The 25376-nt window shown below is 50.9% G+C and overlaps 1 protein-coding gene across 1 annotated transcript; it reads left to right on the forward strand.

Moving 5' to 3' along the window:
* Positions 1-14225: 14225 nt before the first annotated feature.
* FGF3 (fibroblast growth factor 3) lies at positions 14226-24937 on the forward strand. The gene is made up of 3 exons (XM_001373731.3): positions 14226-14990; positions 17638-17741; positions 23482-24937. The coding sequence occupies exons 1-3, from the start codon at positions 14744-14746 to the stop codon at positions 23893-23895; spliced, it is 765 nt and encodes a 254-aa protein (XP_001373768.1). The 5' UTR covers positions 14226-14743; the 3' UTR covers positions 23896-24937.
* Positions 24938-25376: the final 439 nt, after the last annotated feature.

Below are 25376 nucleotides of genomic sequence, written 5' to 3' on the forward strand. Positions count from 1 at the left end.
AGACAGAGAGACAGAAACAGAGACACAGACACACACACACACACAGAAAGAGCGAGAATGTGTGTGAATTGGGAGCCAGTATCACTAACATCTAGTACTGATAACTCTAGGGCAGTAAAGGACATGTAAAGTCAGAAGCTCTGATGGACCTATCTGGACACTCATGAGGGGCTTCAATGTGGCTCAAAGCTTTGGATTACACTTTGGGAAATAGTAGATGAGGAGAAACAGAGAGTGACACAGCCAGAGGATGCTGACCAGGTGTTGTACACCCGGAGTCCTTAGCCAGGACATCGGAACACCTTTTTGAATTGCTGACTCGATTTCAGGAGGATGTTTCCTTTGTCCTTTTATTTTATAATCTTTGTAATTGCTTATTTTATAAACTGAAGCATTATTCTGAGAATGACTCCATCTCGCAGGCTTCGGCTGCCTGCCAAAGGGGGACCTGATGGCACCTGGAGAAGGTGAAGGGCCCCTGCGCTAGGCGGAAGTCTATCTTCCTTTAGAAAAGCAGGATGAGAGCTGTTCCCTGGGAAGTTTTCAGGGTCATGACCAGGCCATCGTCCTTGAAAAAGAAGCCATCAGTTAGTTCAGCACTTGTAAGCTGGAAAGGGGCTCACTGGTCATTCCTTCCATGCCTCATTTGTCTGGCTTCTCCGGTCCTGTCTGGAGCTGTCTTCTGGCCATCACAGAGAGCCAGCTATTGAGTTGCTCTCATCACAAAGCTTGCCCTGTTGGAAACCCAGAGTGCTCTCCTGCTTTCAGAAAACCATTTGAAGTTGGAAGGCATGAAGGTGAAGAGTACATGGGAGCCGATGGAGGCGCCGATCTGGTTTCAAGGAAGAGAAACCGGCTCCCTCCCTCCCTCTGGCTCGGCTCATTCACAAGGCTGGTGGAGCTCCTTGTCTGCTGAGGATGGATGGAAAGATGCTTGGATTGGAAACTTGGGTTTCTTCTGTTCAGGTCGGAACAAGGAAAGACCAGCTGAATAGGCAGAAATGGAACAGGGTTGAGCTTCAAGTCCGGGTGCCAAGCTTTCCCAGCTCTGACATTCTCTGATCTGAGGCCCCTCCCACCCCTGACATCCCATGTTCTAAGGGTCCTTCCAACTCTGACATCAACTATCAACTGCTTCCCCCGCAGTCATTGCTGCTGTGAAATATGCTTTGATGCCAGCAGCAATAGGAGGGTTCCGTGTGCTTCTACATGAGCAGTCAGTTTCCTTTTCTGGCACTCAGGTACTTGAGGCTGTCTGTCAGGTCCCTTCTGGCCCCCAAGCCTTACCATGACATTTCGTGTACGCAGGATACCCTTCCGGTCCCCAACAATGCCAACAGTCCCACTCACCTAAGCTGGAAGATGCCATATAAGCAGTAAACTTGTAAGGGGTCAGGGACAAAGATGAAGAACCAGAGTGTAGCATTTATGCAATTTATTAGTTCTCCCCACTGACAATCCCCCTCCCACTTTGGAAAATCATCCGTTGGTAATGCCTTTCTTCAGTGATTCCTGGGGCAAGGCAGCCCCCTCTCCACCCAGATTTTCATATCCATGAAATGTGTCACGCATAGAATTATATATTACCCACTATGAGTCCGCTTCTGTTCTTCATGTTGGGGAAACCAAGAAAGATGTGTGGTACAGAGGAAAGGATCATGGGCTCTAGAAAGACCGAGTTCAAATCTACCCGAGGCTGCTAGGTGGTAGTGTGGATAGAGTACCAAACTCGGAGTCATCTTCCCACATTCAGATCAGGCTCCAGACACTTTTTAGCTGTGTGACCCTAGACAAGTCACTTAATCCTATTTGCCTCAGTTTCCTCATTTATAAAATAAACTGCAGAAGGAATTGGCAAACCACTCCAGTATCTTTGCCAAGAAAACCCTAAATGGGATCACAAAGAGGCCGACAGGACTGAAAATGACTAAACCACCACCACCAAATCAATCCCAGAACTAGGATATCTTGGGAGCAATCCCTACCCTCAAGGGGCTTCTATGATGATTGCTCTTCTATTATTATTATTATTGGGCTGGTTCTTTCCCCACCAGCCCCACTCCCTTTCTTTCCTCCAGCTCTGGGGTCAGGGAAAGGGTTAAAACCTTTCCCTCCAGAGCGGGATCTTTGTTAGGCTGCCAATTTGTGGCCCAGCTAGCTCTGGGAGGGACTGTCCAGGAGGGAGTCCTCTCCCCCTGACAGGCAGGTAAGATCAAAGGCAGGCATCCTGACAAAGGGGCCTGAAGGCAGCCTGGCTGGCCGGCCCTTCAGATCACTCACACGCTAAAGAAATCGTGGCATGAGAAAAAATAGAACAGAAAAGGTTCCGAGGTCACTCTTATTTGGTTTGGATTATGGTGCCTCCTTTTAAAGGGGGAGAACGAGAGAAAGGCTGCTAATCACCTCCAGGATTGTCCAGGGGGAGGAGGAAAGGAGGAAGAGGGGCAAGTCTCTTTTGTGTGAGCCCAGAGGATTGCTGGGAATTAGAAGGCTGTGCGAAAGGGAAATGCATTTTAGAAACACTGGCCCATCGCTGGGCAAGGGAAGCACTGGATGAAGCCACCCACATTCTGCCACACTAGGGCTTCAGTGGTCCAGCCCACCAAGGGTCACATGGTCCTTCCTAAAGGCTCAGGCCTGGGGCTAGCTGGGAGATATGCCCACATGCACCTGCCCTTTGCCAGTGTCACCCAGAAAGGCCCTCTGAACTCTCCTCCAACCAAAGTTCTACGTCATACAGAAACAGAGACCTCGTTCCCTGGACCTGCCGTAACTCTCCCTTGTGTCCTGAAGCTGGCACTGCCAACTGGAGCCTGTGGCCCCACTGGTCTAGGGATATGGACCAAGACAGAGGCTAATGCTGTCACCCTGTGCCATACCAGGTCTGATGATCCTTGAGCTCCCTGCTCCAGGCAGAGCCAGAGAGGAAAGGAGGAAAGTGAGTTTTTAAAACGCCAAAACAACAAAATAAAAGGATTTCTCTCTCAAACCAGCCTGTGCTTTGTAAAATGGCAGAGAGACCGCATTTTATGTGGGCTCCTTGGCAGCTTTCAGATTCTACTCTCTCCAATCCAGCCTCCACCCAGAACTCTTCAGTGCTCTCTGCCACCTTCTGAATCCAGGACCCTGGACGCAGGGCTCCTCTCTCTTCTCCCACAGATTTATGAGGGGCGAAGGGACAGAGAAAATGGTTTTTAATGAAAGGTTCTGTGTTTGGGTATCCTTCGCTGAGGAGCTGGCCTGGACTTGCCTTCCACGATCTGACATTTTGGGACATTTTCGAGCTGATTCTGCCCTTTGCTCTCAAAAAAGATATTGGCATCTGGAAGGAGACTGTCCTTTCGGCCAGTGGTCTAAAAGAACGATTGATTAGCTTGATCCCAGAAGACTGAGCTAAAAGCAAAGTGAGGAGGCAGGAAAAGAACCTCCAGCCATGGGGCCCCCTCTCCGGGAAGGTCTTCGGACAGAGGTTGGATGGGCCTTCCCAGGAGATCTTTTTCAGCTCAGATGTTCTGGTGTTCTGCTCCAAGGGCCTTCCCTCCACTCCTTCTGTAACTGAACGCCCTGTGGCCAAAGAATGCGTCTTGGAGCCAAGACAGAGGTTGTGTTTTCCCATAATCAGAGCTTGGCCTCCTTCTCTTGAAGAATCACCTCTAGACCACAGGGGGGAATTGAAGGAAGTTGAACCTTAAAAGACCCAGAAAATCCCCCAATCTCCCTCGTGTCTATTAAAGGCAATGATGGGCCTCCTTTTGGCCTTCCTTAAAGCTTCAGGACTAGAGTGACGTTCCAGGTGGAGAGGGCAATGGCAAGGACTATGATGCTTCTCGACCAACATCTCCACCCAGAAACCTGGCAAATGCACCCGCCATCAGCCTCACATCTAACAAAAGGAAGCCTGGCCTGAAAATGCCCCAAATTAGCTTTGACTAGCCAGCGAGCTGCCGTGGCCCCACAGGTGGAGCTGGAAGGGGCCTCAGAAACCTTCTGGTCCTCCCCATGCATTTTAGAAACGGAGAACTGAGGCCCACCAAGGGAAAGTGAAACGTCCAAGATCATCCAAGTAATTAAGTGGCTGAGAGAGTTTAATCCAGCTCCTCAGACTACAAGGACAGTCCGCTCCTTATGGCTCTACTCTGCCTCCAGAGTGAATGGAAGCCCAATGGGAAGCTCCCCAAAGCTACCGAGAAATTCCATCTCATCAATCAATCAACATTTACTGAGTACCTACTATGTGCCAGGCACTGTGTTAAATGTCAGAGATACAAAGAGGGATAATTACAATCTTATGGGGGAGACAACATGCAAACAAACAGACAAAGCAAGCTCTAGACTGGATAAGTAGGAAATGATTAACAGAGGGAAGGCATTGGAATTACCAGGAGTTGGGGAAGGCTTCTTGTAGAAGGAAGGCTTTTTGTTGGATTTTTTAATGGAAGTCAGAGAGGTCAGTAGTCAGAGCAGAAGAGGGAGGAACATTCCAGGCATGAGGAGTGGCCAGAGAAAAGGACTAGAGCCAAGAGATGGTGAAGTCATATTTATGTCTCATGACCCAGAATCTTTTCTACAGGGCTTGGAGATCTGTAGCTTCTCTGGTCACTATGGGAAGAAAGACCAAAAAGCCTGGGGGGGGGTCCCTCCTAGTCTTGACAGATGACATGCTCAAGAGATTGGCACTCTTGTAGTTGAGGTGCTGCCTGGGGTGCTGGAGTCACAGCACTTAGAGCTGGAACAGACCTAAGGGGTGAGTTCATGAGCCTTCTCCTCTAGTGACTGCCCCACTGGTTTCCACTTGGCATCTCTGTGGGAGTGATGTCAACCAGAGTGATATGGGGATCCAGTGAAGGAACTGGGGATTTTTATCATGGAAGAGATAGAAGACCTGGGGAAACTGGGGAGTCATCTTGGGTTATGGAGGAGGAGAGGGCCCAGACTTATTCTGCTTGACTGGTTGCAATGGAGGAAGTTGCAGAGAGACCAAGAGTAAGGGGAAACTTCCTAACAATGAGTAGAATCCCATATTCCCCTCTTCTAGAGCATGACCGGATAATTGCTTGTCAGGGATGTTGGAGATCAAGATTCTTGGTCAAGTAAGGGTTAGAATCTGAGCTTCGTTCCATCTCTGAGACTTTGGGGAAACCTAGACATGGAAGTCCACAAGATCAAGGACTTTGGGGCTCTTCTGTAAGATACCTTTCTCCTCTACAGGTTCCTCCTTTCCTGACATATTCAGGCATGTGGGAGCACACTCTCCTTGGCCTCAAATCAGTTAGGAAATCCATTCCTGGGCCTGCTCTATTCCCATAAAGCAGAGTAGAGTGACATCTCAAAGGACCAAAGTCTGGCTCTCCATGGGTTCAAGGCCATTAGAGATAGTCACCACCCCCACCACTCCCTTTGCTTTCCCATAAGGCACTGGACACACTGGCTAATTTAATCAGGAAGACACCTCTCTATCTCCTCCAATCTAGGCTCCCACTAACAAAGTGCTAAACACTAGCCTTGGAGACCTAGAGCTATCCCGAGAGGGCTGTGGGATGTTTCTGAAGCAGCCATTCCCTCTTCCAGGCTCCTTTTCCCCCTCTGTAAACTGGGGGTGAGAAGAACTACTCTCAGGAGTAAATAGGAAATCCAAAAAGGTCTGCAAAGGATTTTGCAAAACCTCAAAGCTCTTTCCAAGCCTTATGTTCCAGTTAGTCATGATTAGCAAGTGAAAAGGCTTCCTTGGAAGTCCAGACATATCCTTGGGATGAGGAGCTAAATGGGTGAGATTTGCTGGTCCACAGATACATGCCTAGCAGGCTTGCTCATCAGTCTCCCTTAAGAGTATGAGGACAAGGCAGTCCAAAATCAGAGGCAGGGAAGAGTAGTTAGGTGTCATCCAGTTAATTGTACTCACGTGTTTCTAGGACTCAGTTTACCTGGAGGAGCAATTAGCCTTGGTCTGAGGATACAGGGGTTGTGAATTGGTCCAACTATTCTGTGGGGCAATTTGGAATTATGCCCAAAGGGCTTTAAAAGACTTCCACTCTTGGACCCAGTCATAGCACTGCTGGGTTTGTACCCCAAAGAGATAATAAGGGAAAAGACTTGTACAAGAATATTTATAGCCATACTCTGTGGTGTGGAAAGAATGGAAAATGAGGGGATGCCTTCTGTTGGTGATGGAATACTGTTGTGCTCAAAGGAATGATGAACTGGAGGGACTCCATGTGAACTGGAAAGACCTCCAGGAAGTGATTCAGAGTGAGAGGAGCAGATCCAGGAGAACATTGTACACAGAGACGGATACTTCTTTACTAGTAGCAATGCAATGACCCAGGACAGTTGTGAGAAAGAACACTATCCATCTCCAGAGAAAGAAATGTGGGAGCAGAAATGCAGAAGAAAAACGCAGGATCGATCACCTGGTTCGATGGGTACATGACTGGGGATGTTGACTTCAAATGATTCTTGAACCATGGAAAAATATGATTAATTAATCAATTAACTAATGTTAAAAAATAAACTAAATAAATGCTTACTATGTACAAAACCCTATACTAAAGTGGTAGGGATGCAATTAGGAAGCACAACTCTCAGAGAGATCACATTTAAATGAAGGAGGCAGCCCATATATGGAAGGTTTCAACTGCAAGTTGGATGAAAAGGTCTCTGAGTTCTTAAAGAGCAACAGAAAAGCAAAGGATAATAATGCCTCTTCTTTAATATGAATTCCATTGACAAAAATCCCATCACGTTGCTGTGAGGATCAAATGAGACAACATACACAAAAGTACTTTGCAAGCTTTTAGGTACTGCATAAATAGAAGTATGTAGAATGTAGAAAGTGAAGTTCCCACAGCCAGGAGGCTTTGAGGCTGGGCTCAGCTCCTTTGCCTAGTCTCCACCTCTGTGGCTGTATTTGTTTGTAAAAGACCAACAAACAGAGTATTCCAACAGAAATGAGGGCAGAAATTTTTGTGGCATTGCCCAGGTTAGAAAATCTCTCAATGGGTATATTCCCCCAAGGGTTGAGCTTGGCTAGTCCTCAACTTAAGTCTTTTCTTTCCAAGAAGGAAACAATCACAAGATGCCTCGATGAGCTGTGAGTGGAAAGAGAGAAATATAATAATAATAACCAAGAGCACTAATGCCATTTAATCTCTCTCTCTCTCTCTCTCTCTCTCTCTCTCTCTCTCTCTCTCTCTCTCTCTCTCTCTCTGTCTCTCTTCTCTCTCTCTTTTCTCTCTCTCTCTCTCTCTCTCTCTCTCTCTCTCTCTCTCTCTCTCTCTCTCTCTCTGTCTATCTCTTTTTCTGTCTCTCTCTGTCTCTGTCTCTCCCTCTCTCTCTCTTCCTCTCTCTCTCTCTCTGTCTCTCTCTTTTTCTGTCTCTCTCTGTCTCTGTCTCTGTCTCTCCCTCTCCCCCCCCTCTCTCTCTGTCTCTCTCTGTCTCTCTCTCTCTCTCTCTTCGTCTCTCTCTCTCTCCATCTATCTGTCTGTCTAATCTATCCATGTATGTATTTATCTATTCCTCGATCATCCATCCTAACATCCATCGGTCTGTCCATCTATCTATCTATCTATCTGTCTTTCTGTCTATCTGTCTGAATTTCTGTCCATCTGTGTCAAGTCATCAGAGTCCCACGAGTGTCTGTGGAGTGGGGACCACAGCATTGCCATTCACAGTTTACAGATGAGGCTTTGAGAGATGGAGGAGCTTTCTCTTGATTGCACAGCTCCCTGGATTTAAACCCCGATCTTGCTGATTCCAAGCCCAATGCTATCCACTGGACAACCTCTGTTGCCTCTGTTCTTAGGGGAGTGCCATGAGAAAGGCATCTAAGAAGGGTTGGAGAGCAGGTTTCTGCTTCTGGGATATTGATAGACACTGGTGGAGAGCGGCAGCAGCTGAGGGATAGCACCTAAAGGAAGGGACTTTTTTTGTATGTGCATAGTGGACTGAGCAGGAAGGGGGAACAGTCCTGGGCAGCCCCTGGGGCTGACTTGAACCTTCAGCAGAACCCTGACGATCCAGCCCCACCCCTCAGCTTTGTTCATCTTCCCAGGCTGATGTATCTATAGGACAAGAGAACAGACTTCCCCCCAAACATGAAATCAGACGCAGAAGATCCCGGATTCATTCTGTGAGTCAATCAGCCAGCTCCTGAATTACCCTTAGGGCTGCACTGAGTCCTGGTCCCATTGGGCTAGGTCTGATAATGGGCTCATAATTGGGCAGGGAAGCAGAGGAGGCTAATGGTGTTGGTATGTTGGAGGGGGGTTCTCTCTGGAGTCTCCCTCCAAACCCCTTCCCCATTGATTGTCCTACAAATTGTGCCTTCCTCTTTTACTGAATCTAGCTAGATGATGGGGAGGAGGGATGCTGAGAGAACCAGTACAGGGGAAGAGGGAAATCCAGGCTGACTGCTGTTGTTGCTTCTTAGCCTCCCTATAAGTGAAGGGGCTTAAATGTCTCCCAAGCTCTAGAGGGGCTTGGGTGGCCCTCATTTTAGAACTCCTTGTTTTATTTGGCTTACTGTAGGGGAAATGGTGAACTGGGGATATCCATGTGTGTGCTGGGTCTGCCTGTGCTTGGGAATGCATGTGGTGGATACGTGTGGGTGCAGGTGTACATGCCAGTGCATTCACAGTCTCCATACACAGACATGGGTGGAGGCCAGTGGCAGTCACCCCTCTCTTCCACTGGGGGCTTGTTCACTGCCTCCAGCTACCCACATCACACAATAAATGGGTAACGAGTTCTAGGCTGGGGGTGGGGAGGGGGAGGGTGGGCACCTAAAGTGCTTGACTTTGTGTTCTGGCCACAGCATCTTGTCCTCACTCCCTCGTTTCACCTCCCCCCACCTTCTAGGTGTGACTGCCAGAACCCTTCTGGAAATCAGCTGTCTAGGGATGCTGGGACCTTGGTTAGGGGCCAAGCACTCTAGGGGGACAGATCTGCTCTCCCAGGGATGGGGTCGGTCCTTCAGTGCTCTGGATGGGGGGCAGGGAGAGGCACTGGGAGCGGGGGTCTCCTCGAGGCTCCCTGTGCTTCCCAGTGATTACGGGCTGCTGGGGTGCTTGGGGGCTGCTTCAGGGACATAATTAACCAAGATTTCCAGAGAGAGAGCAGAGACCACATCTGAAGTCCCACCCTCTGCTCGAAGGGAGACCACATCAAACAGACCCTCCTTTCTGCTCCCTCCTCTTCCTCCTCCCCCACTCTTTAAAAAAAAGAAAGAAAAAATAGTCCCCAGCTCCAGGAGAGGGTGGGGGTAGGGAGGTGAGGACCTGGTAGGTGGCTGGCCTGGGATGAGGGGTGCCAGGAAGATGAAGAGCCCCCTGGTCTGGTCCAGGACCCCGGCGTCTGGAGTTGAAGGGATGGGTGCTTTATGAAGGCAGAGGTGTGAGGGTATGGGAGGAGGGACTGTGACTGAGTGGGATGCAGAAATGTAGGGATGAAGGGGATGCTTCGGATGCCGGCATATTCTCCCCGGATGAGCCCATCTCTCAGAGACCCCTCTGCCCTTATGGAGAGCTGAGAGTTCAGGGACTGAGCGCGGGCCTGGGGCAGGGGAGATACCCAAAGGCAGCAGCGCTGGGGAGATGATGGCGGTAATTAGCAAAATCGTCCCCATAATGGGAGCAAGCTGGAAGCAATTTGCGGAGCAGTTATTAACCGGCCGCTCCTCCACCCACAGGCGGGGGGTCGGCTTTAATATCTAGGCACTGGGGCCCGCCAGGAGGCGCAGAACCACGGCCCCGGGTGGCCCTGGCCTTTCCTGGACTCTGCGGACCTAGGCTAGCTCACTAGGGCTCTAGCCCAGGCGCACAGGTCTAAACATTTGCTTCCCAGTTAGCAAAGCTGTGGAGATCCTGCTCCTTCTCTCCTTCATTCTTCTTTCAGGCTCTTCCATCTCTTGCTAATCCCCAGTTTTCTTATCTGTCAAATGGGCATACTCACAACCTACCTTTGAGGCAGTTGTAGGGATGCAATGAGGCAACATGTGTAGAATGTTATAAAGTGTGATGTTTAGATCCATCTCAGTTGTTGCTACTGGTTTTTTGTTTGGTTTTCATTGCTGTAATGGAACAAGACTTTTCTCCTTCTGTGTGGATGTGCAGATGTGGAGGGGCAGGCAGGAAAGCTGGACTGGAAGTGCTCCCTACCCTGCCCCACCCAGCTCAGAAAAATGATCCAAGGTCAGCCTCTCCCCATTCTTCGCTGGCCCACCATGGAGCCTGGACTTCCAGAGACAGGAGAAGTTCAGAAAGGGGCTTTAGAAGTGTCCTGGGCCTTGCAGTTGAACAAGAACACCCGTCCTCCACACACACACACACACACACACACACACACACACACACACAATTCCACATCCCTGACCTGCTTTAACACAAAACCTTCTGGAGATCCTGGGCTCCCTCTCTCCTCCCCAGGCAGTCCATCTCAGTCCACTTTGGGATTCTGGGACAGTAAGTAAGGGCTTCCTTATATACAATCAGACACTCCCCCCCTCCCCCTGCAGGTTCTAGCTCCTGAATGAAGCCCAAGGCTAATCCCTCCTGGGACAGGCTCCTCATCTTAGAGGATAACCATCATTTCCCAGATGATAGCTATCACTGGCCTCACCTTGCCAAAGTAACTTTCTGACCCATCCTTCTATGGGGAGATCTTCAAGCCCTTCCCTATCCTCGTGCTCTCCACTGGGCACTCCAGCTTAGCATTAGTCTTCCTAACTGATGGCAGTCAGACCTGAGCATGGTCTTGTAGATGGGATTGCAAGAGGCTGGATTCAAGGCTGGGATTACAGCACCCCATATAGCCACCCCCACATGTACCCACATAGCATCTCCTTATTTGTTTCTGGGCACTGACTCTAGAAACTGCAGAGAGTCATGGGGAAAAGAGAGAAGGCAAAGGCAAAGATGTGGACACTGAGGGTGGAGCTAGGGGAAAACCCCCCACTACCACTGTTCCTGTGGGTACCTGTCCTATGCCAGTCCTTTCAACAAAGGGAGACTGAAAGCGCAGTATGCTAGCACTGGTCAGAGAATCCAGGATCAAGTCCACAGGTAAGAAGATACAATATTTGGGAATGAATTTGAGGACACAGCCCTGACCTCCCTCCCTCAGGAAATTGACCAGGGGAAGGAGATAAGGGATAAGGTCCACTTAAGAATCCTGAATCCAATTCAGTAAGCTTTGATTAGTAAGGAGAGAGAGAGAGAGAGAGAGAGAGAGCACAGAACTGTAGGAGAAACCAAGGTTAAAGAAATACTCCTCTCTTCCCTGCAGGAATTCACCCCACAATAAAGGAAGAGAACACCCAAAAGTGACAGAGGAAAAATGTCCCAATACTGCTCCACTTCTAAACTGGGGGAAATGGGGGTGGGTTGTGCAGCAGACAAGAGCAAATGAACAGCTGCATGAGTGGTGAAGGGGGGAAATCATTACTGCCTGGAGAGATGGGTTTGACTTCCCCAGGAGAGATACACTGGAGTTGGGCTTTAAAGCAGTAGGAAACACAGGAGTAGGAATCAGGATGCATTGTGGAATACAGGAAGAAGAGTAATGTGAGCTAGGGCTGTGCAGGGCACAGAATGGGGAGGGCTTAAATGATGAGCAAACAAGTTTGAGTTTGGAGAGTGATCTGTACAGAAAGATCTAGACTCATTGTTCTAAAACTGAAAGGGAATTTAGATACTATTTAGCCTAACCCCTTCATTTGACAGATCAGGAAACCAAGGTCCAGAATGAAACCCCTACATCCACCGACTCCAGACCCAGGGCTCTTTCTAACCACAATGGAGGCAGTGTGGTACAATTTAGAGAGTCCTGACTCTGGAATTTTAAAAAACATGGCTTCAAATCCAGCCTCTGTGGCTTTCTACCTGTGTGACCATGGGCAAGTCATTTAACTTCCTCTTTCTGCTGAAAAATAAGGAATGTGGCTTAAAGAGTCTCTGAGGTCCCTTCCAGCTCTATTTCTAGGGTTCTCCAGTGCAAGTCTTGTCATTTCCAGGCAAAGGGTGAATCCCCTGAAGGCTAGAATCAGTCCACAGCTGTCCATTATCCCTTCTTTTTCTCAATCCTCAGAGCTAGAGGGTGCTCCTAGCCCAATTGCAGTCTACAAGAGCTTTCGCTAATGATGGCCAATGGAAGACTCAGAGAAGCAAGACTTTATAGCCCCAAAGAAGGGACCCTCCTAGACCCCCCAAATGGCCAACTAGGCCAGTTTCCTCATTTTCTGGAAGAGAGCAGGGAGGGAGCTGAACTCTGAGCTAAGAGAATCCTTCTTCTGTTTCCACATCCAGCCCTCTTTGGGGGGGGGGGGGTAGGGCAACCCTTTCATTGGAAGGTTGCAGAAAGAAGACAAAAGGACTTGCCCAGGATGGCACAAATGGCTAGTAGAGGAGCTGAGAGAAGAGAAGAGCTTTCCTGGCTCCCAGCACAGTCCAGGGTGGCCATTTAGTCAGTGTGTAGGGAGGGACATCCCCAGTCTAGGCTTGTATGGGGTCTGTGTCTACCTATGGTGAATGCAAATTTTATATGAAAAAAGGGGAGGATGAAGACAGATGCAGAGAGGAAAGAAACCGAGAAGGAGAGAAAAGGAGAGGAGAGGGGAAAGGAGGAGAGCAGAAGAGAGACTAGGAGAGGAGGCTGAAAACGGGATTTCTTCGTAAGGAAATCCAGTTCCTCCTAGTGTATCTTGCTTGCTGTGGGCTTTTAACAAATATTTGTTGAACCGCCTTGAACCGAATTGAATTAAAGGGCAGCTCCTCCACTTCTGATGGAAAGCATTAATGCATCAGGCTTAAATGGGACAAATTAATCGCTCTCATTTCCCAAATCGGGCCCCCCAAAGCTCTTGATTTTCAGCCATTTCAGATGCAAATTTAATTAACGAGTTTTCTCGAGCTGGCACCTAGACAGATTCTTTCCGGAGACTAGGCTCTTCTCTGCCTCTCTGTCTGGGAGCTCCCCTTCTTTGCCTCTTAGTCATTGGGCTCTCCGTCTTTCAGGCTCCATCTGTCTGTCTGTCTGTCTGCCCCAATCTGTGCCTCAGTTTCAGCCTCTGTCTCTCCCTCCCTCTCTGTGTGTGTTTCTCTCTGTCTGTCTTCTGTCTGCCTAGGTCTCTGCCCTTGTGTGGGGGTCGCCCCCTGCTATTCTTGCCCTCCAGCAACCCTGGGGGAATGGGGCACCCAGACAGGGCTGTCTGATAATGGCCCATCCGGCCCGCTGGGTCCAGCACCTTCGCGTTAGGCGTTAGCGCCTGAGGCCGGCCAGTTGCCTTCCCATTGGGCCAGACTATCTGGCCGTTGGTCGGCAGTCAGTGGGAGCCAAGCCCAGGCTGGCTCAGCATCTTTGCGCGGAATCCTGGGGCCAGGAGCGACACGCTCAAACTCCCGGAGTTTTCCGACCGAGGAGCTTCTCTCCCCCCACCCCACCCGCCCCAGAACCCCAGAAGAGCTGGGGGGCCTGGACTTGCGCCTGGGAGGAAGAGGGGGAAAGGAGTGGAACAGCAGCCTTCTTCCCCAGGGCCTGTCCCAGATCCACCCCCGCACGCTCCGGGAAAATCTCATCCCTCTCTCTTGCACACACATGCACGCACACATGTATGATCGCAGCACACGCGCTGTCAGCCCCCAGCACTTGCCGTTGGAGTCCTCCTTTATCATGCTCCGTCTTTTAAATGTGCATTTTCAAATGAGCCCCCCGCCCCTCCCACCCCGCCCCTCGTTGTTTTAAGGCCACATCAGTCATCCCGCTTGTCACTATTGTGATTTGGGATTGATAAGGGCGCGGGGGGGGGGGGGGGGGGTTGACAGACAGACCCCAGGCCCTGCTGACTTGAAATCCTCAATGTGTAATTTTCGGACGTGTAATTGGTCTTCTGAGGCGTGGGGGAGGGGGAGAGATCTTTCAAAGCGGGGTGCGGGGAGAGGAAGAAAGAGGGAGAGAGCGAGAGAGCGAGAAGGGAGACGCCCGGCCAGGAGGCGCGGTGCCCTCACACGGAGCGCGGCAGCGGCGGCTGCGGCGGCGGCGGAGCCCCAGCGGGTGTGTGCGCCTCGGTGCGCCCGCGTGCTCGCTCCTAGCTCTTTGTGTGGGGTGCGGCTTGTCCCTAGGGGCGGGGGGTAGGGGATCCTGGGTGGGAAACGCGGAGACCTCTCCTCCGGGGCCCGAGAGAGGGGTGGGGAAGGGAGGGGAGGAGAGGGGAGGGGAGGGGAGGGAAGTTCCCGCACTGCTGCGGGACGCCTTGCTCCCTCACTCCCTCTGACCCTTCTCTTCCTCCGCTGCCTCGCTCTTTTCTTCTCTTCCTGCTCCTGCTCCCCATCCACCGGCCCCCGAGCTCTATTGTTGCCCGAGAGGGCTTTTATTTCTCCGCTCTCTCTTATCCACAAAAATTTGCCCGGTCCCAAATTTGTCGGGGCTTCTCCTCGGCCCTGCCTCTGCCTCTCGCTGCCTCCTCTCCCCTCCTTTCTGGTTTTTCCCTCCTTCCCTCTTCCTCAACTTCCCCTCCGCGGGGCTGCTCTCTCATTGCCCTAAGAAGGGGGGTGGGTGGGGGAGGGCACGGACGGTGCCAGCAGGCTCCATCCCCCTGCCGGCCCCATGCGGTGGGGGCTTCGCAGCTCAGCCGGCGGCTGTCGAGGCTGCTGAGCCTCGGCTGTGGGTTCATGGGCGCCCCAGGGGCGTCCCGCCCCCACCTCCCGCTCGCTCCGGCTCTCTGTCGCTGCCTGAACGTCCCTGTGACCATGCCACAATGGTCCTGATCTGGCTCCTGGTGTTCAGTCTGCTCCATCCCAGCGGGCAGGCGGCATGGGCCCCCCGGGAGGCGGAGGCTGGGGCCCTCGAGGGCCGGCTCCGTAGGGATGCCGGGGGCCGAGGCGGTGTCTACGAGCACCTCGGCGGAGCGCCTCGGCGCAGGAAGCTCTATTGCGCCACCAAGTACCACCTGCAGATCCCCCCCAGCGGCCGGGTCAGCGGCAGCCTGGAGAACAGCGTCTACAGTGAGTATCTCCCGGCGGTGGACCTGCGCCCCTCAGGGCCTGGGTACCGGGGACTGTCGGAAGAGGGAGGGCTCCGGCTGGGGATCGCGACAGGGACAAGGACTGGGCAGCGGCAGGGATGGAGGCAGCGGCGGGAATGCGGCTGGAAGGGCGCGATCCGGACCGGGACGGGGCCAGGGCCAGGGCCAGGGACTGGACGGGAACAGAATCGGCTTGGTTACCGTCCAGGTGATCCATGCTTCGGAGGGACCGGCACTTCCCTCGCTCCGACCCAGGTCGAGTCTTTGGGGGAAGAAGGGCTTGCAGTTTCTGACGACATTTGGAGGGCTATGAGTTTGGGGGGCGAATGGGTGTCGTTATACGAGGGCTCGTCCCTCGAATTGCCTTCTCCCTCCCATTGGTACCTCCGGGAGTCCCCAGGCTCTTTCCCTAGTTCCGCCCTGGGTCCTGGTCAGGCTCAAGAATCGACCCTGCCGGCCCTCCGGGCATCTCGGGATCCAGGGCTCACTTCCTAGAGGCGGCGGGGAAGAGGAATCTACCTTCCTTTTTATCCCCCCGCCCCCCCGCAATCCTTGGCCTTTCCTACCCCCCCCCACTTTTTTCTTCTCTGTTTTCTGTCTCTTCATCCCCCCCCCCACCTGCCCCCCCCCATCAGCCCATCTTAGCAGGGATCGAACTCCAGAAATGGCATCCCTGCCTGGCTTCGAATGAGACTTGGATGGGGGGGGGGCAAATAAAGAGAGTGGCAGCGGCCACATCGGGCAGCCAGGCAGAAGGCTGCCCCCTTCTCACTTCCCTGTCGGCTTTCCCCGCACTCCAGCTCGGAGGTTTTTTCCGCGCGTTCCGCTGCCCAGCCTTCTGCCATGGTACCGCGCAGTTCCCGCCGGGGGGAGGATAGAGGGAGCCCTGCTAGTTCGGTGTGTCGGGGAGCGGGAGTTCTGGGAACGGGAGTCAAACAATTAAGAGTCCAGGGAGCCCAGAAGTAGGGGACGGAAGAACTAGGAAGCTCAGCGGCCCGGGGGGGGGGGGGGGGGGGCGCTGGCCTCACCGCCCTGGTGGCCTCAGTGTGCTGCCAACGTGGGCCCTGACCCAGTGCACTCGGAAGAGGTCCCCAAACGCTTGGACAGGAGCGAGGCGGTTCGAGGGTGGTCCCTCCGCTACACTTGGGGAGCAGGAAGGTTAGTTCCCATCCACTCGGGAATAGTCCCTGCCCTCTTCTCTGGCGGGGAATGGGGGGCAGGATGCGGGAGGACGCAGGGCACACACAGGGCACGGAGTGCTGGACTTGGATCTCTGGCGGGCTCAGAAGAGAGTGTACAGCCGAGGACCAGAATATGCAGAGGGGACGGTCACAGTGCACAAGGGCGCCGGAAATTATTGGGCGCTGGAAGAGAGCGGGGGCCGAGACATAGCAGCAGCCTGTAGTCTCCCTGTGGATTCCCAAGCACGGGCTGGGGAGGGCGGGGGGGGGGGGGGGAGGGAGGGGGAGGGAGGAGATGCGGAAGCCGCCCGGGCACTGGCTGAAGGCGGTGAAGGAAAACCGCGGTTTCCTAAAGGAAGCCTCCAGCCACCAAACGGCTTTTTTGAAGCATCATCCTTCAGAGTTCATTAAACTGGGTGATAGAAACCAGCTGTCACCCTCGTTATCCTCCGGCACTCAGGAAATGAGGCGCTGATCAAGAATTTGTTTGGGGGTGGGGGGGGATAAAATGTTTCCCACACACGGGCTTCCAGGTGCCAAAAGGCCGCCTGCCCTGCGCACTGAGCGCAGAGAAGCCGTGGTGTGGCAGAAACCCGGAAGGCGGCTCTGGAGAAGCTTCCCTCTTCAGCCCCTTTTCTTTTCATTAAGAACCCCAGCAAGGACGATGTGATGGGGTGATGGAGAGAGCTTCCAGGGCAGCTCCATGGCCCGATATCCTTTGCCCCCTGGCCCTGGTAGTTTGGCTCCTGCTTTAAGAGTCCTCTTTTATTCCTAAGGCGTTCAACACTCCTTCCCAATCCTGCCCCCCTTTAGCTCCCCTCCACACCAGCCCAGAACCAACCTCTCCCTGGTCCATGGCCCCAAGGGAAGGGCTGCAGGCTTCTTTACCTCCTTGGCCTCTGAATCCTGGGAGGGGCCCAAATGGCCAAGCCTGGTCTTTTTTGGATTCTGGCTCTCCCACACATCCTAGAGGAGAGCCCCTGAGGAAAGGCCATGCCACTCTGGGCTGGACCTGTGCCTCTGGGGGCAGCCCACCCACTCCATCTTCCCCTCTGAGGGGAAGCCATTGTCCTCTAAAGGAGACCTTTGCTCAGTCTCAGACAGAGTCAAGAGCTCTTGTATCCCCAGGGATTTAGCCTTTTTCTCAATAGATGCACAGGATTAGGGGACTTGGTTCAGGGTCAGGAGATGGCCTTGGGAAGCTTCTGGAATCTCAGTCAGCCAGGAGTATGCTTTAGCCAGAGCCTTCTTTCTTTGTACAATGCCTCCTGGCTTCAGTCTCTGGGAGGTAGCTTTTAACCTCCAGGGGATTCAAAGTAATTTTTCAGAGATGCTAGAGAGATTGATAGTCAGCAGAGATGGCGAATGTCTCAGCTCCTGGCTGGGCAAAGGGGCACTGATACCCCTCGGCTCCATGATCTCATTCTGCTCTGATTCTGTTCTTAGGCATCCTAGAAATCACTGCAGTGGAGGTTGGAATCGTGGCCATCAAGGGACTGTTTTCTGGACGATATCTAGCAATGAACAAACGGGGAAGACTTTATGCCTCGGTAAGCCTGGCTTTGACACAGCAGCATCTAGGTTTGTCCACTTGAAACCCGAACAATGCCCACTGGACTGATGAAATGGGTGCTTGTCCCGTTGGCTGGAAGGTCTCAGAGGGTGAAAAGTGTAGAGGCAGGACGCTGAGAGACTAGAAGAGGTGATGAGGTCAGAATCCAGGTCTTCCCTGGACAAATCAGGATTGCCCATTTGAACCAAGTTTTCTCTTCTGTAAAATGAAGGATTAGGCTGAAGAATCTGCAGTCTCCCTCCCCCAAGTCTCAACTGGTCACCCTAACTTTGTCATAGTTATTGAAAATCCATGGAAGCAGATTGAACCCAAAGCATCTGTTCCAGAAAAGAGTTGGTACTATGGAGTGGATCTAGGGGAGAATTGTGTGTATCTGGACTCAGAATACCTGCACTTGCTTGGCTCTTTAAAAATCAGTCAATGAGCATTTATGAAGCACTTACCTTAAGTCAGATTCTGTGTTAAATGCTGAGGGACATCAAGGAAAAGAAAAACAGTTCCTGCCCTTCAGGAGCCCACATTCTGATGGGACATTCAAACATGAAAATGACTAGGTGCATACATACAAGATGTAAACAGAGGTAATCCTAGAGGGAAAGGGATAGGGATGGGGCACTAAAGGGAAGAGGAGCCTGGAAAAGCCTTCTGTAGACCCTGGGATTTAAGCCAAAGCTTGAAGAAAGCCAGAGATTCTGAAAGGCAGAGGTTAAGATTTCCAGGGATTCTAGGCAGAGAGGTCAGTCAGGGGAGAGTCCTGCAGACGGATGCTGAGTCTCTGCTTGGAGGAAAATCCACTAGGCCAGTGGAAGAAGACTAGAGAGGGTGGAAGGATTCAGGTGACGAAGGGGTTTAAATAATAAGCAGAAGGATTTTTTCTGATCCTGGGAGTAATAGGGAGCAGGGGGAATTTACTGAGGTGGGGAGCATGGTTTAAGGTCTAAGACCTGAATCTTGGAAAAATTTTGGCAACTGAGTGGAAGATGGATTGGAGTGAAGAGAGACTTGAAGCTGGCTTCTGCAAGAAATCACCCAGGAAGGGGCAGCTGGGTAGCTCAGTGGATTGAGAGCCAGACCTAGAGATGGGAGGTCCTAGGTTCACATATGACTTCAGACACTTCCCAGCTGTGTGACCCTGGGCAAGTCACTTAATCCCCATTGCCTAGCCCTTGCCACTCTTCTGCCTTGGAACCAATACACAGTATTGACTCCAAGACGGAAGGTAAGGGTTTAAAAAAAAATCTCCCAGGTGAGAGGTGATAAGAGTCTGTGCCAGGGTGGTAACTGTGTTAGGATTTTTCCAAGAGATGGTGTGAAGGTAGAAATGGAAACATTTGGCAACAGATTGGATATGTGGGATGAGTGAGAGGAGTCTAGGATACTATCAAATGACTTCAGAGTTCTAAAGGACTTCTGTGGTCACCTAGTCTAACCCATCCTTCTCTCCAAAGCCCTAAAATAAAAGAATCTTTCTGTTGTTGCTTGAAGACTGACTCAACTTCCTGAAGCTGCCCGTTTCATTTTTGGGCAGCTCTAATCATTAGGAAGTTGGTTCTGGCATCAATCAATCAATAAATGTTTATTAAATCTTACTATGTGCCAGGCACTGTGCCAAGCACGGGGACATCCAACTTAAATGGGCCTCATGACATCACTCCTGGTTCTGTCTTTTAGGGACAGGTAGAATAATCATTCTTCTACTTTGTGTCCATCTATCTATCTATCTATCTATCTATCTATCTATCTATCTATCTATCTATCTATCTGTCCATCTGTCTGTCTGTCTATCTATCTACCCACCTACCTACCCATCTATCTATCTATCTGTCTGTCTGTCTACCCTTCCATCCATCTATCCATCTATCTAATCTATCTAATCTATCTATCTATCTATCTATCTATCTGTCTGTCTGTCTGTCTGTGTCTGTCCGTCAGTCTGTCTGTCTATCTACCCACCTACCTACCCATCTATCTATCTATCTATCTATCTATCTATCTATCTATCTATCTATCTATCTGTCTGTCTATCTATCTATCTGTCTGTCTGTCTGTCTACCCTTCCATCTATCCATCTATCTATCTATCTATCTATCTATCTATCTATCTATCTATCTATCTATCTATCTATCTATTCATCTGTCTGTCCATCTGTCTGTCTGTCTATCTACCCACCTACCTACCCACCTATCCATCTATCTATCCATCTATCCATCCATCTATCTATCTATCTATCTATCTATCTATCTATCTATCTATCTATCTCTCTGTCTGCCTGTTTGTCTGTCTGTCTATCTACCCTTCCATCCATCTATCTAATCTACTATCTATCTATCTATCTATCTATCTATCTATCTATCTATCTGTCTGTCTGTCTGTCTGTCTGTCTGTCTGTCTGTCTGTCTGCCTGTCTGCCTGTCTGTCTGTCTGTCTGTCTGTCTGTCTGTCTGTCTGTTTTTCCTTCTTTCAATTTTTTTTTTCCCATGGAACAGTCTTCCACATTATAGGGTCATGCAAAAGTTGCTTCCCTTCACTGGGCCTCTATTTCCTGATCTGTAAAAATAAGCTGGTTAGACAAGATGCTCCTTAAGGTTCCTCTGAGCTCTGGGTATTGGAATTCTACTGTTGGGAGCCTCTAAGCCCCTGCTGTGTGCCAGGCTAGTCCAGGTGGCAGAAAGGCAAGGTGAAAACAACAATTGGCGCTCTCCTCCAGCAGCCTATGGTCTCTTGGCTTCATCAGTCCACAACGACGTTGAGCTCATGGGCACACGGCTCCCCTCCCCTGTGATGGGGGGTCAACAGTGCAGTACACATTGTCTCCTCCATCGGGAAAGCCAACAACTCCCTAGAAGGGTAAAATCCATATAAGCAGGGTTGTGCTCCTGGCTGGTGGGATGCATCTTTGAGCCAGGAGAGGTTCTCTATCTAGATCCAGCTTGGGGGCTTGGGCCCAGGTCTTTGCAATGGCGTTTTGGGGGGTCCGGTGAGTGGAAGGGGGTGGGGAAACCAGGGATTTTTCAAATCTGTATGAAGGGCAACCACGTCCACTCTTAAACATACTCCACCACAGATGGACCCAACGAAGTGCACATTCCCTCCCCAATGCACACTCATTCACCCAGTCACTCGCACTTTAATCACTAACAGTCACACACACATTCACACATACAGACATTCACACATGTACTTGTATATGCTCTTTTACACACATCCACACACTTACACACACACAAATCACTAATCTATAGTCACACATCTAGACACACTCATTCCCACACATTCACCTACACATATCTACACATACAATCACCAATTAACACTAATTTTCACACACATTAGCACACACTCACCCATTTGCACACTCAGACACACACATACACCTCTCCCCATGTGCAACCCCCAAACACTCATTGTGTCTCAGGCATGATGGCTTTTCAGCAATTCTGACTTGTCTTGCTTTAAGAAGGGAGTCAGATAGCTGGAAGGTACCCAGGTTTTCTTGGGTTCTCGAGGATGCTTGAATGGCATCTCCCAGCTCTTTGTTCCTTAGAGGTCCATACGTATTCTCTTGGCCCAACAAAACCCATTCTACCATATTGGAAAGCTCTCCTCTCAGACCACTGCCTCATTTTTCCAGGCAATGGCTGTTGCCAGAGCTCTGGGTCCCATCCCAGCCAAGCCTTGGCCAGTTGCCTTGCTTATCCCTTCCCTTCTCAGGCCCCAAATGCTCACCTGCAAACTTTATGGCTTAAGAAGGGAGAAAAGCACAGATTTCTGAACATTCCCACTGAACACAGCCTACCTGCCTTCCTCTTCTTTCCTTGGGGGAATCAAGAAACAAAAGCAGGAGAGTCCATTAGAAGGCTGATGGCACAAGGAGGCTGGAAAGAGAACCAACAGACCTTCCACTCATCTTCTTTGGGATTTTGAATGGAGATGACTGAGGCCTGAATCTGCCCCAAAGTAGAGCAGACCCAGAAAACTCTCAGCAGGTGGAACCAGATATCTGGAGGCCAGGTCTCTAGTCCTTATGCCCTAAGGGCTATGGAAAGAGGCTAAAAGCCAACTCCCTGGGTCTTGGGTCCAGCACTGGGTCCAGGTTCTCTTGAATGACTTCCAGAGCTGGGCTGGGTCTGTCTTCTTTATATAAAGCAATTTTTCAAGAAGGATTCTTTAAACATGACCATAATTTCCCCTCAGAAACTCTGAAACAGAAACAGGGTACCATTGCCCATCTCGTTTGACAAAGGAGGAAACTGAGAACATGAGAATCAAAGGGATTAATCTACCCACTTTTGCCCAGCCAGGATATGCCAAGGCAGGATATCACCTCAGTTCTTCATGACTCCAGGGTCGACATTCCAAGTATTATGCCATGCTGACTCCCAAATACTAGCTAGGTGTCCTTGGGGCAGTCAATGATACTGGTGAGCCTCAGTTTCTTAATTTCTTTTTTAATACCCTTACTTTCCACCTTAGAACCAATGTGGTATATTGATTCTAAGACAGAAGAGTGAATGGTAAAAAGCAGGTAATGGGGATTAAATGATTTGCCCAGAGCCATATAGCTAAAAAAAGTTTCTGAGGTCAGATTTGAACCCAGGACCTCTCATATCTAGGTCTGGCTTTCTATCCAATGAGCTACCTAGATGCCCCTAGTTTCTTCACTTCTAAAAGAAAAATCATACCTCTGGTGGTTGCCACCTCATGGACACATTGTGAAAATCAAATTAAGGCTAGAGATGGAGAAGTAACCAGATCTGACTGTCTGATAAAAATTCTTTTTCTTCTTCTAGTCTCCTGGGAAGGCCTCCTCCCCAAACCATGCCCATCCCCTTGGCCTCCCGAATTTAGAACTGGAGGTGACCTCCAATGCCCATCCTAGTTCAGACGACCACCCTCCCCACCCCTTGAAGAGTCAGTCCTCTTGCCCTGGGGCTCTGAGCAGAGCCTTGATTGTGACAGCTAGCCTCTGTCAGGACCTCCCCAAACTCTCGGCCCCATCCTTGCAAAGGGCTAAATCAGGCTTTCAACTGCCTTCCACCCATGCCTGCTGTCCCTTCCCAAAAAAGGGCACAGATCAGGGGAACTGCTGAGTCACACAATCACCAACAACCACAAGACTAGAGCTGGAAGGAATCTCCAGGGCAATCCAGTCCAGTCTTTCCACTTTACATATAAGGAAACTGAGGCCCAGGAATGATCCTTGTGATTGGTTAGAAGGGAACAGGTCTGGAATAGGAAGCCAAGTCTTCTGACTTCAAACTACCTAGAAGGACAATGGTGTCTGTCATCCTCGAAACGGCTCTAAATGTGACGAGGAAGTGCTTTCCCTTCCTAGGGGTGCTCCCAATTGTTCCAAGGGCTTCTCCCCATGCCTATTGCTTCATTCTTTTTACTGATTGATTGATTGGTTTCTCCCGAAGAGAGCTTTGGCCACTTGCCTTTTCTGGAGGCATCTCTTCTTTGCATCAGAGCAAGGTTTTTAGGGATTCAAAGTTTTTATTTCATCGATTTGTGGTGTGGTCATTTCATTTCAACCTTTAAGGCCAGGACTCTTTAACTGATGCTCTAAATTCTGCAAAATCCTAGAAATATTCTTTATCTGTGAACAAATACACCTAGATCTCTCCCTCCAAGGGAGCCAGGATCAGTGGGCTCTGAGCCCCCTGCTCTTCCCCTCACTAACTGGCAGGCCCTGATTGCTGTGATTTGCTTTTCAGGAGAATTACAATGCTGAGTGTGAGTTTGTTGAGCGACTACATGAGCTGGGCTACAACACCTATGCCTCCCGCCTGTACAGAACAGCCCCCAGCGATACTGGGGCCAGGCGCAAAGCCAGTGCCGAGAGACTCTGGTATGTCTCCATCAATGGGAAAGGCCGACCCAGGAGGGGCTTTAAAACCCGCCGGACCCAGAAGTCTTCTCTCTTCTTGCCCCGAGTCCTGGATAATAAAGATCACGAGATGGTCCGACTCTTCCATTCCAGCCTCCGGTACAGGGAGAGCCTCCGGAAGCCAGTGGACAGAAATGAGAGAAAGAGGAGGCAGGGACATTTGCCAGTTCTGGAAGCCGGCGAGAGGGACCCGCCCGAGGTTCCCTCTATGCAAGCATCAAGCCCTCCGGGGACATTCTGACCCACTGGGTGTTTGCTTGGACATTCTCCAACCTATTTACTTTTAGTGGTTTTAGATGCACTCATGGTGGCCTACAAAATGCCACGTCCTGGAGGCACACTCCGATGTCGAGCCATCTTGTCCTTGGTTTTCCATCTCAACCGATATCTGTAAACATTTCATTTGGGGGCTCCGACGTCTTTCCATGTATTGTTGACTTCACTTACCTTGCCCCAGCATCCTCAGAGGGCCCTGCCCATTGCCTTCTATTCCCCGGGAGCCGGCCAAGCACTTCCCAACTGTCTGACAATACAGGAGGGAATCCTGGATGGGAAGGCCAGAGTGCCCAGGAGGCAAAGGACGGGAGAGGGTGGCAGAGAGATTCCAGTTGAAATGGCCACATATCCCACTGGAAGGTCCTTCTGATGGGTCGTCAAGGCCCATCATGCCTCTCCCCTAAAGTGAAGGTAGCTAAGATCCCTCAGCTTGCTGGGGAAGACTCTTGTGGTCTCCGAGGCAGAGCCCGGCTCTCTCTCTTCCTCAGCCCACACACCCTCATCCTGTGTGATCTCCATCCACATTTCCTCGTCAACCCTCCAGGAAGGCTGGAGGCCCTCCTACTGCTCCTTGGACATCCTGGGAGCACCAGGGTACCCCCTGGGCTGTCGTCTCATTCTGGCAGCCTGTGCCACCTCCTTTTCTGGTCCTGCTCACCCTCCGTCACCTCTTTTAGGTCAGAAACGTGGGAATCCTTTCCACCAGCAATACACATGGGTGAACAGTTTGGGTGTTCGCTATTTGTTTAATGAAATCATTAAAGCGACCTAAAAAGACTTTATCTGACTTCTTTCCTTCCTCGATGATGCTGGATCCTGGGAGAGCCGGTGCTCTTCTGTGGGCACCTCTCCATCCAGCGCAGGCAGCTCTTTCCTCTTTTCCTTTTACCCTTGGATCTCCATCAGACTTGTAGGGCTTCTCTCTTAACGGTCATAACATCCTCTGGGAAATTTGCTCTGGGTTAGCAGGGAAAGCCATTTCTCCAAGCCGGGGCCATTTGGGTTTGTGCTTGCCTGAGTTAAACAAATAAAGATGTCTCTGGGAGGTCTCGGTCTGGGGAGGGTCCCTCCCTGGCCTGCATGGCTTCCGGGGCGTCATTTGTGAGCTCTTTTTCGTTTCCTCTTGAAGGGTAACAGGAAGGTGCCTGGCCGGACGGGCAACATGTCCCGAGCTTCCACCTAAAAAGCGATGCTTTGGCCTTTCTCCATTTACCATGCATAGATTCGGGACCCAAAGACGTGCTCGAAGGGGGGTGTTAGCTAGTGTCTATGCTTGTGTACCCAGAGATGTGGGGTCCTGTGTCTGAGTGGAGAGCCCAGGCCTGCCTCAGTTATCCAAGTGCATCAGAGGGAGAGGATTCAAAGCTCTCTTCCACGTGCACTGGGCGAGTCACCAAACTGTGAGCCTGGAAAGAGGCCCCTTGTTATAAGGACAAGTGAAGAGGC

The sequence above is a fragment of the Monodelphis domestica genome, chromosome 6 (assembly GCF_027887165.1).
Source record: "Monodelphis domestica isolate mMonDom1 chromosome 6, mMonDom1.pri, whole genome shotgun sequence".
Taxonomy (NCBI): Eukaryota; Metazoa; Chordata; class Mammalia; order Didelphimorphia; family Didelphidae; genus Monodelphis; species Monodelphis domestica.

What these genes read in the sequence shown, in the direction of transcription:
- FGF3 (XM_001373731.3), top strand. Translation starts at nt 14,744, where the DNA reads ATGGTCCTGATCTGGCTCCTGGTGTTCAGTCTGCTCCATCCCAGCGGG. An exon ending in CCTGGAGAACAGCGTCTACA is followed by an intron (nt 14,991 to 17,637) that starts GTGAGTATCTCC and finishes TTCTGTTCTTAG; the next exon opens with GCATCCTAGAAATCACTGCA. An exon ending in GGGGAAGACTTTATGCCTCG is followed by an intron (nt 17,742 to 23,481) that starts GTAAGCCTGGCT and finishes TTTGCTTTTCAG; the next exon opens with GAGAATTACAATGCTGAGTG.